General features: G+C 43.0%; 4 protein-coding genes across 9 annotated transcripts in view; all 4 read left to right on the forward strand.

Annotated features, from left to right (window-relative positions):
- The window catches only part of LOC307256488 (protocadherin gamma-C5-like), a gene marked incomplete at its 5' end in the record, with an annotated part of 206,099 nt that overhangs the window by 167,041 nt on the left and 22,376 nt on the right, over positions 1–16,682 (forward strand). The window lies entirely within an intron of this gene.
- Positions 2,196–4,685, forward strand: LOC307256492 (protocadherin gamma-C5-like; the record flags this gene model as incomplete). Its single annotated transcript, XM_080035467.1, has 1 exon — positions 2,196–4,685. The coding sequence occupies one exon, from the start codon at positions 2,196–2,198 to the stop codon at positions 4,683–4,685; it is 2,490 nt and encodes an 829-aa protein (XP_079891593.1).
- On the forward strand, positions 5,787–8,255 carry LOC307256505 (protocadherin gamma-C5-like; the record flags this gene model as incomplete). Its single annotated transcript, XM_080035480.1, has 1 exon — positions 5,787–8,255. The coding sequence occupies exon 1, from the start codon at positions 5,793–5,795 to the stop codon at positions 8,253–8,255; it is 2,463 nt and encodes an 820-aa protein (XP_079891606.1). The 5' UTR covers positions 5,787–5,792.
- On the forward strand, positions 12,819–15,287 carry LOC307256493 (protocadherin gamma-C5-like; the record flags this gene model as incomplete). The annotated part of the gene is made up of 1 exon (XM_080035468.1): positions 12,819–15,287. One exon carries the CDS (start codon positions 12,819–12,821, stop codon positions 15,285–15,287), a length of 2,469 nt encoding a protein of 822 aa, XP_079891594.1.

The following is a 16,682-nucleotide window of genomic DNA, read 5'->3' on the forward strand; positions in this document are numbered from 1 at the left end:
GAAGACTCGCCTAATGGCACTGTAGTGGCTTTGCTCAGTGCCCGAGATATTGACTCCGGTGTCAACGGTAAAGTAACATTACAGCTCCTAAAGAAATTCCCATTTGCCCTAAAACCATCTTTCTCTGACAATTATGCACTGGTTACAAGTGGGTTATTAAATCGAGAAAATGTCTCCGAATATAATATTGAGATAACAGCAACTGATTTAGGCTCTCCTCCACTGTCTACTAAGAAAACTATACCTGTCAGCATCACTGATGTGAATGACAACCCCCCTGTATTCACTCAGCCCTCATATAATGTATATTTAAAAGAGAACGGGGTAGCAGGATCTATACTGTACTCAGTATCAGCATCTGACCTGGATTTTGGTGACAACGCTAAAATGTCCTACTCTATACTGGACTCTAAAGTGCAGGACGTTTCTGTATCATCTTATGTTTACATTAACTCAGATAACGGCAGCATCTACAGCATGCACTCGTTTGACTATGAGAAACTGAAGGTGTTTCAGATTCAGGTTCAGGCAAAGGACCAGGGCTCTCCGTCTCTCAGCAGCAACGCCACTGTCCATGTTTTTATCCTGGACCAGAACGACAATGCCCCCGCTGTCATTTACCCTTCCTCCGCTGCCCTGGGCTCCCTCTCTCATCAGAGGATGCCCCGCTCCGCTAAAGCGGGTCACCTGGTTACTAAGGTGACGGCCGTGGACGCTGACTCGGGCCATAACGCCTGGATCTCCTACAGACTGGCGGAGGCCACAGACGCCTCTCTGTTCACTGTCAATCAGTACACAGGGGAGGTGAGGACTAAACGCGCTGTGTACGAGCAGGACGACTCCTCTCAGAGGCTGCTTATAGAGATCAAGGACGATGGGGAACCGGTCCAGTCCTCCACCGTCACGGTGTCCATCCTGCTGGAGGACGGCCTCCATGAGCCCATCTTAGACCTCCGACAGAAAGCGGCCGAGCCCAGCAAGAAACATGGCAGAATCGCCCTTTATTTGATTCTCTCTCTGGCCTCAGTGTCTGTGCTGTCTCTGGTGACTTTTTTCATCTTAGCGGTTAAATGCATCAGGAACAGTAGAAGCAGCGGTAGTTGCTGCATTAGACGGAGCGACTGTGATGATTACAAGAACCCAAACAGAAACCTGCAGATTCAGCTCAACACTGACGGACCTATAAAGTACGTGGAGGTCCTGGGAGGAGACATGCTGTCTCAGAGTCAGTCCTTCAGGTCCTGTATGTCTCCAATGTCAGAGTACAGCGATTTCACTATGATTAAACCCAGCAGCACCACTGACTTTAAGGAGGTGATCAGTGTCCTGGATGCGTCTTTACCCGACAGCACCTGGACCTTTGAGAGCCAGCAGGTGAGCTGAACACAGCTATTGTTGTTATTTAGTACAGTACTAAATCATATAGTATCATGGGAAAATGTTTCTATTTATGTATGTATCTCTCTCTCTCTCTCAATCACTGATTCTCTCTTTAGAATGTCTGGTCAACAGTATGTTTTGTGTCGGTTGTTTTTCATCATTCCTGTCATTGAGCCGGTAAAAGTAGTTGTGTTGAAGGCATGAATCAAGTTCGTGTTACACGCGCGTCTGAACAATTCAGCACCATGGACAGCGACTGTGAAATTCAGCCACGACTTTTGATTTATTCACTCTTTAAAATTATGTGCATAATAGATAACTGTTTGTTATTTGTGTTGCCTCGAAAGCGTTTCTTTCATGCGAAATTGTATTTAATCTTTACCATATTTGTTAGGTATGACTGAAAGGCGCTTTTTATTCATCTTTTATATTTTTTAAAGACAAGGTTTTCTCATATTATTTGATATTCAGTGATATCCATCCCATATGAAAGCTCAGACAGAGGATAGAGGCTGCCACTTTAACAGGGTCGATCAGTGTCCCTCTCATTGGATAGCGAGGTGGATGCTGTGCACCAATAGGATTCAGAACTGTACAAAGCAATCTAGTCCCTGCCCCCATGCAGCCATAGCGCTGTAACACTTTCAAATGAAAGAGCTGGAGGAGAGGGACAGCGATGAGCACGTATTTTCTAAGATTTAAACATGCATAATAGCTTAAAGCCATGCTCAAACATTCTGCCAATTTTTCTTTGGTTGTATTTCCTTCTATCATGGATTCTAGCACTTTTATAAACAAGATCTCGATTGGATTTAATGTGTTATAACGGATCAAGGATGACAAAGAGAATGGGATACCGAGACTGGAGATGGCAGGCGCTTTGGTGGCATCATTTCTTTCTCTTGTGGAGTACAATAGACGGACAGACTCGTTACAGCATCCCGGAGGAACTGAAACAGGGCTCCGTGGTAGGAAACCTAGCCAAAGATTTGGGTTTGGGAATATCAGACATTTTTGATCGTAAACTGCGTGTCGCCTCTGAGGCTGGTAAGCAGTATTTCAGCGTGGATGCGGGGAAGGGCGAGCTGGTGGTGAATGACAGAATAGACAGAGAGGCTTTATGCGGACAAAGCGCCAGCTGTGTTCTACCTCTGCAAGTGGTTGTTGAAAATCCTTTGCAGTCTCATCGAATTGAAGTGGAAATAAGAGACACGAATGACAATTCTCCTGTTTTTCCTACGAAAGAGATTAACCTTAAAATACCAGAATCAGTTGCGATTGGCAAACGTTTTCAATTAGAGAACGCCGAGGACCCTGACGTTGGAAGCAATTCTTTAAAAACTTACACTTTAAGCAAAAACGATCACTTTTCCCTTAAATTTAAAGACTCAAAAAATGGTAAAGCTGTTCCAGAATTAGTGTTAGAAAAGCCATTAGACCGAGAAAATAATGCTCTCCATCAGCTGCTGTTGACAGCATTAGACGGGGGAAACCCAGTCACATCCGGAACCTGTACTATCATCATTACTGTAATTGATAATAACGACAATTTCCCAATATTTAGTGAAAATGAGTACAAAGCTACATTAAAGGAGAACAGCCCCAAAGGAACTTTTGTAATCAAACCTACAGCTACAGATGCTGACGATGGTCTAAATGGTGAGATTAAATATTATTTTGGGTCCCGCACTCCAGATTCTGTGCTGTCAACTTTTGAAATCAATGACATAACTGGAGAAATTGTATTAAAAGGAGCCTTAGATTATGAGAGTTCTAAATTGTACATGATCGATATAACAGCTAAAGACAAAGGCAATCCCGAAATGGAAGGTCAGTGTCGTGTACAGCTGGATGTGGAGGACATAAACGATAATGCTCCAGAAATTATGCTCACTTCAAAACCCAGTCCTGTACGTGAGGACGCACCAGGTGGCACAGTTGTGGCTTTGATCAGTGCACGAGACCTTGACTCTGGTAATAACGGTAAAGTAACGTTACAGCTCACAACACGTTCTCCATTCACTCTGAAACCATCGTTCTCCAATAATTATGAGCTGATTACTAGTGGTCCTTTAGATCGAGAGAGTTTCTCACAGTATAATATTGCAATAACAGCCACTGATTCAGGCTCTCCTCCACTCTCTAGTAAGAGGACTATACCTGTCAGCATCGCTGATGTGAATGACAACCCTCCTGTATTCACTCAGCCCTCCTATAATGTATATTTAAAAGAGAACGGGGTAGCAGGATCTATACTGTACTCAGTATCAGCATCTGACCTGGATTTTGGTGAAAACGCCAAAATCTCCTACTCTATACTGGACTCTAAAGTGCAGGACGTTTCTGTCTCATCTTATGTTTACATTAACTCAGATAACGGCAGCATCTACAGCATGCACTCGTTTGACTATGAGAAACTGAAGGTGTTTCAGATTCAGGTTCAGGCAAAGGACCAGGGCTCTCCGTCTCTCAGCAGCAACGCCACTGTCCATGTTTTTATCCTGGACCAGAACGACAATGCCCCCGCTGTCATTTACCCCTCCTCCGCTGCCCTGGGCTCCCTCTCTCATCAGAGGATGCCCCGCTCCGCTAAAGCGGGTCACCTGGTTACTAAGGTGACGGCCGTGGACGCTGACTCGGGCCATAACGCCTGGATCTCCTACAGACTGGCGGAGGCCACAGACGCCTCTCTGTTCACTGTCAATCAGTACACAGGGGAGGTGAGGACTAAACGCGCTGTGTACGAGCAGGACGACTCCTCTCAGAGGCTGCTTATAGAGATCAAGGACGATGGGGAACCGGTCCAGTCCTCCACCGTCACGGTGTCCATCCTGCTGGAGGACGGCCTCCATGAACCCATCTTAGACCTCCGACAGAAAGCGGCCGAGCCCAGCAAGAAACATGGCAGAATCGCCCTTTATTTGATTCTCTCTCTGGCCTCAGTCTCCGTGCTGTCTCTGGTGACTTTTTTCATTTTAGCGGTTAAATGCATCAGGAACAGTAGAAGCAGCGGTAGTTGCTGCATTAGACGGAGCGACTGTGATGATTACAAGAACCCCAACAGAAACCTGCAGATTCAGCTCAACACTGACGGACCTATAAAGTACGTGGAGGTCCTGGGAGGAGACATGCTGTCTCAGAGTCAGTCCTTCAGGTCCTGTATGTCTCCAATGTCAGAGTACAGCGATTTCACTATGATTAAACCCAGCAGCACCACTGACTTTAAGGAGGTGATCAGTGTCCTGGATGCGTCTTTACCTGACAGCACCTGGACCTTTGAGAGCCAGCAGGTGAGCAGAGAGTAAAATAATCTAATATATGTATTCTCACACAAGATTCGCTTATTTTCTAAAAACTCACGTTGTTTTGCCAGTCAGTCCGAATTTGATGTGTTACGATGCATACAAACCTTTAAAGTATCATGACACTAACATTATGTGGTTTTTTAATGAAAGTACGCACAATACATCAAGACGGCATTCTGTTTACATTTTATGTGTCAAAGCTTGTATTTAAATTAACATTGTGACGTAATTCTAACATATGGTCGTGTTTTTTCGAAACAGCTGGGTGAATTTAAATTTCATAATTTGGTCAAATTAAACAATATGCAGTTTATATGATAGTGTTTGACATACTAAAGCACCACGGCTTCCACATGCTGACACATTTCACGTTGTCAGATTTACATAGACTGCTGTTAGTTGCTTTGAAGTTTTATGAGACCGTTTGTTTTGTTGCTGTTTGATGGTCTTGTTCAAACAGTGGCGCACATTAGCAATTAATTTTGTTGACATGCCAGTTGTGCATGATATTGTAACCTATTGAAGTATGTAGTGGAAGTCTAGTGTTCCATTAAGTTGTATTTATTTGAGTGTGGATTTAATTTAAGACACCCTGCAAAAAAATTCTGATTGTAATTATAGTCATTGTTGTATGATTGCATTTATAGGAATATTTTACAATTAGACTAAATAAAAACAAAATCATTCGTAATTTGATTAAACACCTCCAATTTTATGAAATTGCTGTTTGTTGTGGAGCATCCCATCGTGGCAGGCTGTGCACTTCTGAATTGCAGTGCTGGGTCTGAAAAACATTTCTGCTTTGTTCGTATTGGATAGAGGGTAGATGCTGTGCACCAATAGCATTAGGAGTTGTACAAAGAGATCTACTCCCACCCACATCCATCCTCCCCACTGTAGCCAGTACATTGCTTCGAGCCCGAGATGAGAGGAGGATGCGTTTCGACAATAAGATAAAATGACATATATCTAATTTGCATCTCGTGATGGATAAATATGGCTATTTTTGGAGCACAACAAGAGCACCGTTGATGGATTTAAACATTGGCCTTTTTATTCAGAACAATATTTCGATGGGAAATAGTGCCGTATTCTAACGGACCGGGGATGACAAAGAGAATGGGATACCGAGACTGGAGATGGCAGGCGCTTTGGTGGCATCATTTCTTTCTCTTATGGAGTACAATAGACGGACAGACTCGTTACAGCATTCCGGAGGAACTGGAACAGGGCTCTATGGTTGGAAATCTGGCGAAAGATTTGGGTTTGGGACTGTCAGACATTTTTGACCGTAAACTGCGTGTCGCCTCTGAGGCTGATAAGCAGTATTTCAGCGTGGATGCGGGGAAGGGCGAGCTGGTGGTGAATGACAGAATAGACAGAGAGGCTTTATGCGGACAAAGCGCCAGCTGTGTGTTGCCTCTGCAGGTTGTAATAGAGAACCCACTACAGTTACATCGGATAGAAGTGGAAATAAGGGACGTAAATGACAATGCTCCTATTTTTCTCAAAAGCGATCATATAATAGAAATAGCTGAATCCACCGTTGTAGGTGTGCGTTTTCCGTTAGAGAGCGCAGAGGATCCTGATGTTGGGAGTAACGGATTAAAGACGTACACACTAAGCAAGGATGATTGCTTCACTTTGAAAGTTAAAGAAATTGAAAATGGACGGAAAATACCAGAATTGGTGTTAAATAAATCATTAGATTTTGAGAAAAGAGCCATTCACAATTTATTTCTTATTGCTATGGACGGAGGTAATCCGGTCAAGTCTGGGACCTCAAAAATAACGATAAATGTGCTTGATATTAACGACAATGTGCCAATATTTGAAAATGCTTTATATAAAGTTTCGGTTCAAGAAAACAGTCCAAATGGCTCATTTGTGATTACAACGAAAGCAACAGACATAGACAAGGGTCCAAATGGAGAAATTGAGTACTTGCTTGGTATACACACACCTCCATCAGTGCTGTCATTATTCCATATAGACGCTCTAACGGGAGATATATTTTTGAAAAAACAACTTGACCACGAAACTCAATCCTCATATCGAATTGACATTAGTGCAAAAGATAAAGGCTTGCCTAAAATGGAGGGTCACTGTAGTGTCCAGGTGGATGTCTTAGACGTAAATGATAACGCTCCTGAAATTGTGCTGACTTCAAAACCTACTTCTGTGCCCGAAGACTCTCGTGCTGGCACAGTGGTTGCTTTGCTGAGCGTCCGTGATCGTGATTCCAGCAATAACGGTAAAGTCACGTTGCAACTTCCCAAAAGTTCTCCATTTACTCTTAAACCATCTTTTTCTAATAATTATGCACTGGTTACTAGTGGTCCTTTAGACCGAGAGAGATTCTCAGAGTATAATATTGAGATAACAGCCACTGATTCAGGCTCTCCTCCCCTCTCTAGTAAGAAAACTATACCTGTCAGCATCACTGATGTGAATGACAACCCCCCTGTATTCACTCAGCCCTCCTATAATGTATATTTAAAAGAGAACGGGGTAGCAGGATCTATACTGTACTCAGTATCAGCATCTGACCTGGATTTTGGTGAAAACGCTAAAATGTCCTACTCTATACTGGACTCTAAAGTGCAGGACGTGTCTGTCTCATCTTATGTTTACATTAACTCAGATAACGGCAGCATCTACAGCATGCACTCGTTTGACTATGAGAAACTGAAGGTGTTTCAGATTCAGGTTCAGGCAAAGGACCAGGGCTCTCCGTCTCTCAGCAGCAACGCCACTGTCCATGTTTTTATCCTGGACCAGAACGACAATGCCCCCGCTGTCATTTACCCCTCCTCCGCTGCCCTGGGCTCCCTCTCTCATCAGAGGATGCCCCGCTCCGCTAAAGCGGGTCACCTGGTTACTAAGGTGACGGCCGTGGACGCTGACTCGGGCCATAACGCCTGGATCTCCTACAGACTGGCGGAGGCCACAGACGCCTCTCTGTTCACTGTCAATCAGTACACAGGGGAGGTGAGGACTAAACGCGCTGTGTACGAGCAGGACGACTCCTCTCATAGGCTGCTTATAGAGATCAAGGACGATGGGGAACCGGTCCAGTCCTCCACCGTCACGGTGTCCATCCTGCTGGAGGACGGCCTCCATGAGCCCATCTTAGACCTCCGACAGAAAGCGGCCGAGCCCAGCAAGAAACATGGCAGAATCGCCCTTTATTTGATTCTCTCTCTGGCCTCAGTGTCCGTGCTGTCTCTGGTGACTTTTTTCATCTTAGCGGTTAAATGCATCAGGAACAGTAGAAGCAGCGGTAGTTGCTGCATTAGACGGAGCGACTGTGATGATTACAAGAACCCCAACAGAAACCTGCAGATTCAGCTCAACACTGACGGACCTATAAAGTACGTGGAGGTCCTGGGAGGAGACATGCTGTCTCAGAGTCAGTCCTTCAGGTCCTGTATGTCTCCAATGTCAGAGTACAGCGATTTCACTATGATTAAACCCAGCAGCACCACTGACTTTAAGGAGGTGATCAGTGTCCTGGATGCGTCTTTACCTGACAGCACCTGGACCTTTGAGAGCCAGCAGGTGAGCTGAAAACCATAGTAGACCTACATACTTTGTTATTTTGTATCGTTGTTTTACAAAACCTCGTAAACTTTAAAATACTTAAGTGTTGTCTGATAACGGTTTAGTGCATTTAATCAGTCACCTGCATATATACTATTTATTTTTTCCTCTGGTACCACTATCCACTGAATGTACAGTAGGCCTATGTGTGTTGTTGTGCTCTCTGGTGGTATTTACTCTTGTCTGTGTACTTTACACCTTTATGACATTGTGTCATGTGATATATTGTTCAATGGTTAATGTCAGTGTATCCTTACTGTGCAAGTTGGGCATATTTTTATCCCGTAAGGTATGTTTGCAAATACGATTTTAACTTTTCAACGTGCGTTATACCTTTTATCTACTTCTTAAACCTACATTGTGTCAATGTTTGGATATTGTAATTATCTCTCTGCGCTCGGTACTTAATTCTAGGACTTTAGAATGTTCCCTTTATAGTTGTATGAAGGGCACTGTATTTCAGCACCACTCAGTTGGACAGCGAAACATTGAATAAATTCGCTCATGACAGGGCTAAATGGCTCTCACTTATATTTTCTGATTAACTTTATATATTTTTTTTAAACTATCAAAGTTTAATTAACTAAGAGCCGCAGTTTTTATTTATTTTTATTTTTCAGAATTAGTTTTTATTTGTATTTAGAAATGTATCGATCGGTAACAGCTGGAATTGAATCATTTATTTTCACACACTACTAATGCATGTAGGCGGATTCTCTCAAAGGCGCCTGTGCCTTTAAAAGCACTTCTCATCCCCCCTTCCTATTGGATGGTAGAGGTGAATATTGCACACCAATGAAACGTAGGACTGTACAAAGAGATCTACTCCCTCCCCCATGCAACCTCAGCACCACAAACACTTGCATTGCACGGAGCTGGATGAGAGAGAGCGATGCTCCTAACGAAAAAAAGAAAGAAAAGTCTATATTTAGTTTTCAACATTTATTAATTTTGGATCTTTGCTTTGGATTAATGCTTTACGGCAATGGATGGTATTTATCTGCTTTGCGACTACCTCAATGGGATATAATTCTTACAGATCGAGGATGACAAAGACAATAGGATATCGAGACTGGAGATGGCAGGCGCTCTGGTGGCATTATTTCTTTCTCTTGTGGAGTACAATAGACGGACAGACTCGTTACAGCATCCCGGAGGAACTGAAACAGGGCTCTGTGGTAGGCAATCTGGCCAAAGATCTGGGTTTTGGACTATCTGAGATTTTTGATAGGAAACTGCGTGTCGCCTCCGAGGCTGGTAAGCAGTATTTCAGCGTGGATGCGGGGAAGGGCGAGCTGGTGGTGAATGACAGAATAGACAGAGAGGCTTTATGCGGACAAAGCGCCAGCTGTGTTTTAACTCTGCAGGTTGTCATTGACAAACCGTTACAATTGCACCGTGTTGAGGTGGAAATACAAGATATAAATGATAATTCCCCAAGTTTTCCTTCACAAGATATTGTATTACAAATAGCAGAGTCGACAGCGGCGGGCGCACGTTTTCCTTTGGAGACGGCTAAGGATCTTGATGTTGGAGTGAATTCAGTGAGATCCTATACTTTGAGTAAAGACGATTTTTTTAGTTTAAAGATTAAAGATCTATCTGGTGGTAGGAAGGTCCCAGAGCTAGTCTTGTCTAAATCTCTCGACAGAGAAAAAAACCCTGTACACCAGCTTCAACTAACAGCTATAGACGGAGGAAACCCAGTAAAATCCGGTACCTCCCAGATAACCATAAATGTGTTGGACATTAACGACAATTTCCCTGTTTTTGAGAACAATATTTACAAAGTCTCCATAAGTGAAAACGGTGTACAAGGAGCATCTATCCTCAAACTTACAGCAAAAGACACTGATGAGGGTCCTAATGGAGAAGTAGAGTATTCTTTTGGAACACACACACCAGAAATGGTCCTTTCTACGTTTGATATTGATTCATTAACCGGTGAAATACGGCTCATAGGTAAATTAGATTTCGAAACGAATGCAAATTATGAAATAGACATTTGCGCAAGAGACAAAGGGACTCCGAGAATGGAGGGACATTGCACTGTCCATATTGACGTGTCAGATGTTAACGATAATGCTCCAAATATATTTCTGACCTCTCAACCAAACTCTGTGCCCGAGGATGCACCAAGTGGTACTGTAGTAGCGTTAATCAGTGCCAGAGATCTTGACTACGGTGACAACGGTAAAGTCACATTAAAGCTTCCCAAGGGGTCTCCTTTTGATCTAAAGCCCTCTTTTTCTGATAATTACGCACTGGTTACCAGGGGAGCTTTAGACCGAGAGAGTTTTGCAGAGTATAATATTGAGATAACTGCAACTGATTTGGGCTCTCCTCCGCTGTCGACTAAGAAGAATATACATGTCAGCATCACTGATGTGAATGACAACCCTCCTGTATTCACTCAGCCCTCCTATAATGTATATTTAAAAGAGAACGGAGTGCCAGGATCTATACTGTACTCAGTATCAGCATCTGACCTGGATTTTGGTGAAAACGCTAAAATATCCTACTCTATACTGGACTCTAAAGTGCAGGACGTTTCTGTCTCATCTTATGTTTACATTAACTCAGATAACGGCAGCATCTACAGCATGCACTCGTTTGACTATGAGAAACTGAAGGTGTTTCAGATTCAGGTTCAGGCAAAGGACCAGGGCTCTCCGTCTCTCAGCAGCAACGCCACTGTCCATGTTTTTATCCTGGACCAGAACGACAATGCCCCCGCTGTCATTTACCCCTCCGCCGCTGCCCTGGGCTCCCTCTCTCATCAGAGGATGCCCCGCTCCGCTAAAGCGGGTCACCTGGTTACTAAGGTGACGGCCGTGGACGCTGACTCGGGCCATAACGCCTGGGTCTCCTACAGACTGGCGGAGGCCACAGACGCCTCTCTGTTCACTGTCAATCAGTACACAGGGGAGGTGAGGACTAAACGCGCTGTGTACGAGCAGGACGACTCCTCTCAGAGGCTGCTTATAGAGATCAAGGACGATGGGGAACCGGTCCAGTCCTCCACCGTCACGGTGTCCATCCTGCTGGAGGACGGCCTCCATGAGCCCATCTTAGACCTCCGACAGAAAGCGGCCGAGCCCAGCAAGAAACATGGCAGAATCGCCCTTTATTTGATTCTCTCTCTGGCCTCAGTCTCCGTGCTGTCTCTGGTGACTTTTTTCATCTTAGCGGTTAAATGCATCAGGAACAGTAGAAGCAGCGGTAGTTGCTGCATTAGACGGAGCGACTGTGATGATTACAAGAACCCCAACAGAAACCTGCAGATTCAGCTCAACACTGACGGACCTATAAAGTACGTGGAGGTCCTGGGAGGAGACATGCTGTCTCAGAGTCAGTCCTTCAGGTCCTGTATGTCTCCAATGTCAGAGTACAGCGATTTCACTATGATTAAACCCAGCAGCACCACTGACTTTAAGGAGGTGATCAGTGTCCTGGATGCGTCTTTACCTGACAGCACCTGGACCTTTGAGAGCCAGCAGGTGAGCTGAAAACAATAGACGTGCTCTACTCTTTGTCATTATTTGTGTTGGCTTGAATAAAATAAATAATAATCTGAACTAATGTGAGACATAACCTCCAGCTCTTCTGAATAATATTTAATCAGATTTGATTATTCTACAGACAGCCGAAATATTCATTAAAACCTTTGATTTCTCTAATGGTTTCAAAAATGTTGTTAAGACATTAGACATGATTACCAAAAAATCTACAAGAAGTAGATATTGTATTTTTTTAATAAATGTTTTTTCAACGTGACAACTTATTGTTCCTTTAAAAAACTAATTTTCTGCCTTCATTTCAAAAACATATTAAATCAATCTGTTAATCTTTAAAAAAAACTTAAACGACCGTTTTTGTAAAAAACTTTATTATTTTAAAAAGCATGCACTTCGACATTTACATTTGTATCAGAAGGTGCTTCCACATGATTGAATATATTTAAATGACATGTGTATTGGATTTCTTTAATAAAAAAAATCCAAATCAAAGGTTAATGTTTTTGATGTATTGCTATATTTGGTATGCAGTTATTTGACAGCAATGTGTCCAGTTGATTTGTGGTTTTAGAATTAAATAATTGTGTTTTTCTTCACATTGATTTTTTTATTATATGTTCTACATGGACAATTATCACATTCAAACCAAAAAAATCTGATGTCCCCATTGTTACATTTTCCTAAATGTATTGCGACCTTGAGGGGGTGCAATAGCTATATGAGCAGAGTCAAGTCTTTGTGATTGGATAGCAGCGATGAAAGCTGTGAACCAATAGCATACAGGACTGTACAAAGAGATCTACTCCATCCCCCATTCAGTCTCATCCCTCACAGTGCGTTGAGCTGCAGAGGAGATGCGAACATTCGAAGGCGTGCGGAATTTATATTCTATTATCTAGCCCTATAATTAAGGATTTGTTCATATTGGAGTATCCTTTTTGGAGATGGCCTGAATGTTGGGTTATGTTGACAAATACCTCGATGGGATATAACGTATTCTAACTGACCGGGGATGACAAAGAGAATGGGATATAGAGACTGGAGATGGCAGGCGCTTTGGTGGCATCATTTCTTTCTCTTGTGGAGTACAATAGACGGACAGACTCGTTACAGCATCCCGGAGGAACTGAAACAGGGCTCCGTGGTAGGAAACCTGGCCAAAGATCTGGGTTTGGGAATATCAGACATTTTTGACCGTAAATTACGTGTCGACTCTGAGGCTGGTAAGCAGTATTTCAGCGTGGATGCGGGGAAGGGCGAGCTGGTGGTGAATGACAGAATAGACAGAGAGGCTTTATGCGGACAAAGCACCAGCTGTGTGTTGCCTCTGCAGGTTGTAACAGAGAATCCGCTACAGCTACACCGGATAGAAGTGGAAATAAGGGATATAAATGACAACTCTCCGATTTTTTCAACAGAGGAGCGATCTTTAAAGATAGCAGAATCTACTGCTACAGGCATACGCTTTCCTTTAGAAACCGCACAGGATCTAGATGTTGGTATTAATTCGGTAAAATCTTATACTCTAAGTAAAGATGAGTGTTTTAGTTTACGGATTAAAGAGGTATCCGGTAATCGAAAGGTTCCTGAACTTGTACTAGAAAAATCCCTTGACAGAGAAAAACAAAGTGTCCACGAGTTACTACTGACAGCGTTAGACGGAGGCAATCCTGTCAAAACTGGAACCTCGAAAATCATAGTTACTGTACTCGACAACAACGACAATGTCCCTGTTTTCAAAATGCAGTTGTATAATGTAACTGTACATGAAAATATTATTGCTGGTTCTGTTATAGTAAGAGTCGAAGCAACAGACGCAGACGAGGGTGTTAATGGGGAGATCGAATATGCATTTGCTGAGCACACACCGCAGTCATTGCTATCAATTTTTCAGTTGGATTCAAGGACAGGGGAGATTTCGTTAGTAGGTCCGTTAGATTATGAAAAAAGTGCAATACATGAAATAGATATTTCTGCTAAAGATAAAGGAGTTCCTGAAATGGAGGGGCACTGTCGTGTGCAAATAGTAGTGATAGACATTAATGATAATGCCCCAGAAATAGTACTCACTTCAAAACCAAACACAATACGCGAAGACGCACCTAGAGGCACAGTTGTTGCTCTAATCAGGGCACGAGACCTTGACTCCGGTGATAACGCCAAAGTCTTGTTAAAACTTCAGAAGGGTTCTCCTTTCAGTTTGAAACCATCATTTTCTAATAATTATGCACTAGTTACAAGTGGTGTTTTAGACCGAGAGAGTTTCTCAGAGTATAATATTGAGATAACAGCTACTGATTCAGGTTCACCTCCTCTCTCTAGTAAGAAAACTATACCTGTTAGCATCGCTGATGTGAATGACAACCCTCCAGCATTCACTCAGCCCTCCTATAATGTATATTTAAAAGAGAACGGGGTAGCAGGATCTATACTGTACTCAGTATCAGCATCTGACCTGGATTTTGGTGAAAACGCTAAAATCTCCTACTCTCTACTGGACTCTAAAGTGCAGGACGTGTCTGTCTCATCTTATGTTTACATTAACTCAGATAACGGCAGCATCTACAGCATGCACTCGTTTGACTATGAGAAACTGAAGGTGTTTCAGATTCAGGTTCAGGCAAAGGACCAGGGCTCTCCGTCTCTCAGCAGCAACGCCACTGTCCATGTTTTTATCCTGGACCAGAACGACAATGCCCCGGCTGTCATTTACCCCTCCTCCGCTGCCCTGGGCTCCCTCTCTCATCAGAGGATGCCCCGCTCCGCTAAAGCGGGTCACCTGGTTACTAAGGTGACGGCCGTGGACGCTGACTCGGGCCATAACGCCTGGATCTCCTACAGACTGGCGGAGGCCACAGACGCCTCTCTGTTCACTGTCAATCAGTACACAGGGGAGGTGAGGACTAAACGCGCTGTGTACGAGCAGGACGACTCCTCTCAGAGGCTGCTTATAGAGATCAAGGACGATGGGGAACCGATCCAGTCCTCCACCGTCACGGTGTCCATCCTGCTGGAGGACGGCCTCCATGAGCCCATCTTAGACCTCCGACATAAAGCGGCCGAGCCCAGCAAGAAACATGGCAGAATCGCCCTTTATTTGATTCTCTCTCTGGCCTCAGTGTCCGTGCTGTCTCTGGTGACTTTTTTCATCTTAGCGGTTAAATGCATCAGGAACAGTAGAAGCAGCGGTAGTTGCTGCATTAGACGGAGCGACTGTGATGATTACAAGAACCCCAACAGAAACCTGCAGATTCAGCTCAACACTGACGGACCTATAAAGTACGTGGAGGTCCTGGGAGGAGACATGCTGTCTCAGAGTCAGTCCTTCAGGTCCTGTATGTCTCCAATGTCAGAGTACAGCGATTTCACTATGATTAAACCCAGCAGCACCACTGACTTTAAGGAGGTGATCAGTGTCCTGGATGCGTCTTTACCCGACAGCACCTGGACCTTTGAGAGCCAGCAGGTGAGCATTAAGTAAACGACATGTGCATTTTTGTAAGACTTGTACTTAGTAAGCTACATTAGACGGAGAGAAAGCACAACGTTTGCTTTCAAAGTGAGAAATCATAATGACAAAGTAGTTCAACTGCCCCTGCAACGTGTGCTACATCGTTAGTCGAAATATTTCAAATTCAATTTATAAATATATACTCAAATATAAACTAATATTTTATCTTACTCATTTACACAACTTTTGCTGAATTGCGACTGTTACAATTTGAAAGCGTGTGATGGACTTTGAAGAGCTGATCGTTTCAGCACCACGGGAATGGACAGTGACTCTGGCGGACGGAGACTGTAGGGCTCACGGGGCGTTCAGGGGTCTTGATAATAGGTTGTTGTTAATGGCCTTTAACATAGGGTAAATAATTTGTCCTGGATGCGTCTTTACCCGACAGCACCTGGACCTTTGAGAGCCAGCAGGTGAGCTGAGAAAAAAATAGACCTGCCCTACACATCTTCATATTCTTTAAAACTGTGGTAATTGTTGTGATTCATATTTTGTTATGGCCTTTTGACTTAATTTAAATCATATATTTCTAACCAGTCTGATTATTACGCAATGGTAAATGTCTCTCAACTTATGAAACGGTGATTCCTTAGTTATGGTTGGTGACCCCGTTTATCCCAGAAATAAGCTTTTAAGATCGTGTGGTGCCTCACATTCAGAGAATGCAAAGTTTGTTATGATGAGAAGTTATTTTTTTGTTTTGTGCAGGTTAGTTTAATTTCGCTCTTTCAAAAAAGAAAACTTTTTTTTTATATTGTTGTAATATGTGTACAGTTACACGTTATATTTTTCTAAACTTGGAATTTTATTTTTTTAATGTAGATTCTACATATTATTTATCATAGAAGAGAGGACTGAATAAATAAAACACTTTCTTTTTTTTAAATAATTCAATCATCAATAATCAGTAATAATTTGAACATATTTTAGGATTCGTTATTGCAATATAAGTTTTGCTCTTTTGTCGTCAAGGGACTACTTGTCCTTTCTGGTAACTTTTTTATAAATGATGGTGTCTTTTGGGCAGTGCATATAGTTTATGCATGAAACAATAATCAATAAATCAATAAAAAATATATATATATTATAATTGATATTAATAATTATATAAATACGTGATCTATTTAAATTAAATGTATACGACGATCATTTTCACTCCAACCTCACTCACCCGTGTATCATATGAGTTAATACTACAACGGAGGAGTTGCAGCAGTCTCAACAGCTATGTTAGCTCTCTCTGATTGGATAGGGAAGGTGCAGCTTTTAACCAATAGCATGCAGGACTGTACAAAGAGATCTATTCCATCCCCCCATTCAGTCTCACCACGGTAACCCTCGCAGTGTTCTGAGCTGCAGAGG

The sequence above is a fragment of the Ammodytes marinus genome, assembly GCF_949987685.1.
Source record: "Ammodytes marinus genome assembly, chromosome: 10".
Lineage (NCBI taxonomy): Eukaryota > Metazoa > Chordata > Actinopteri > Uranoscopiformes > Ammodytidae > Ammodytes > Ammodytes marinus.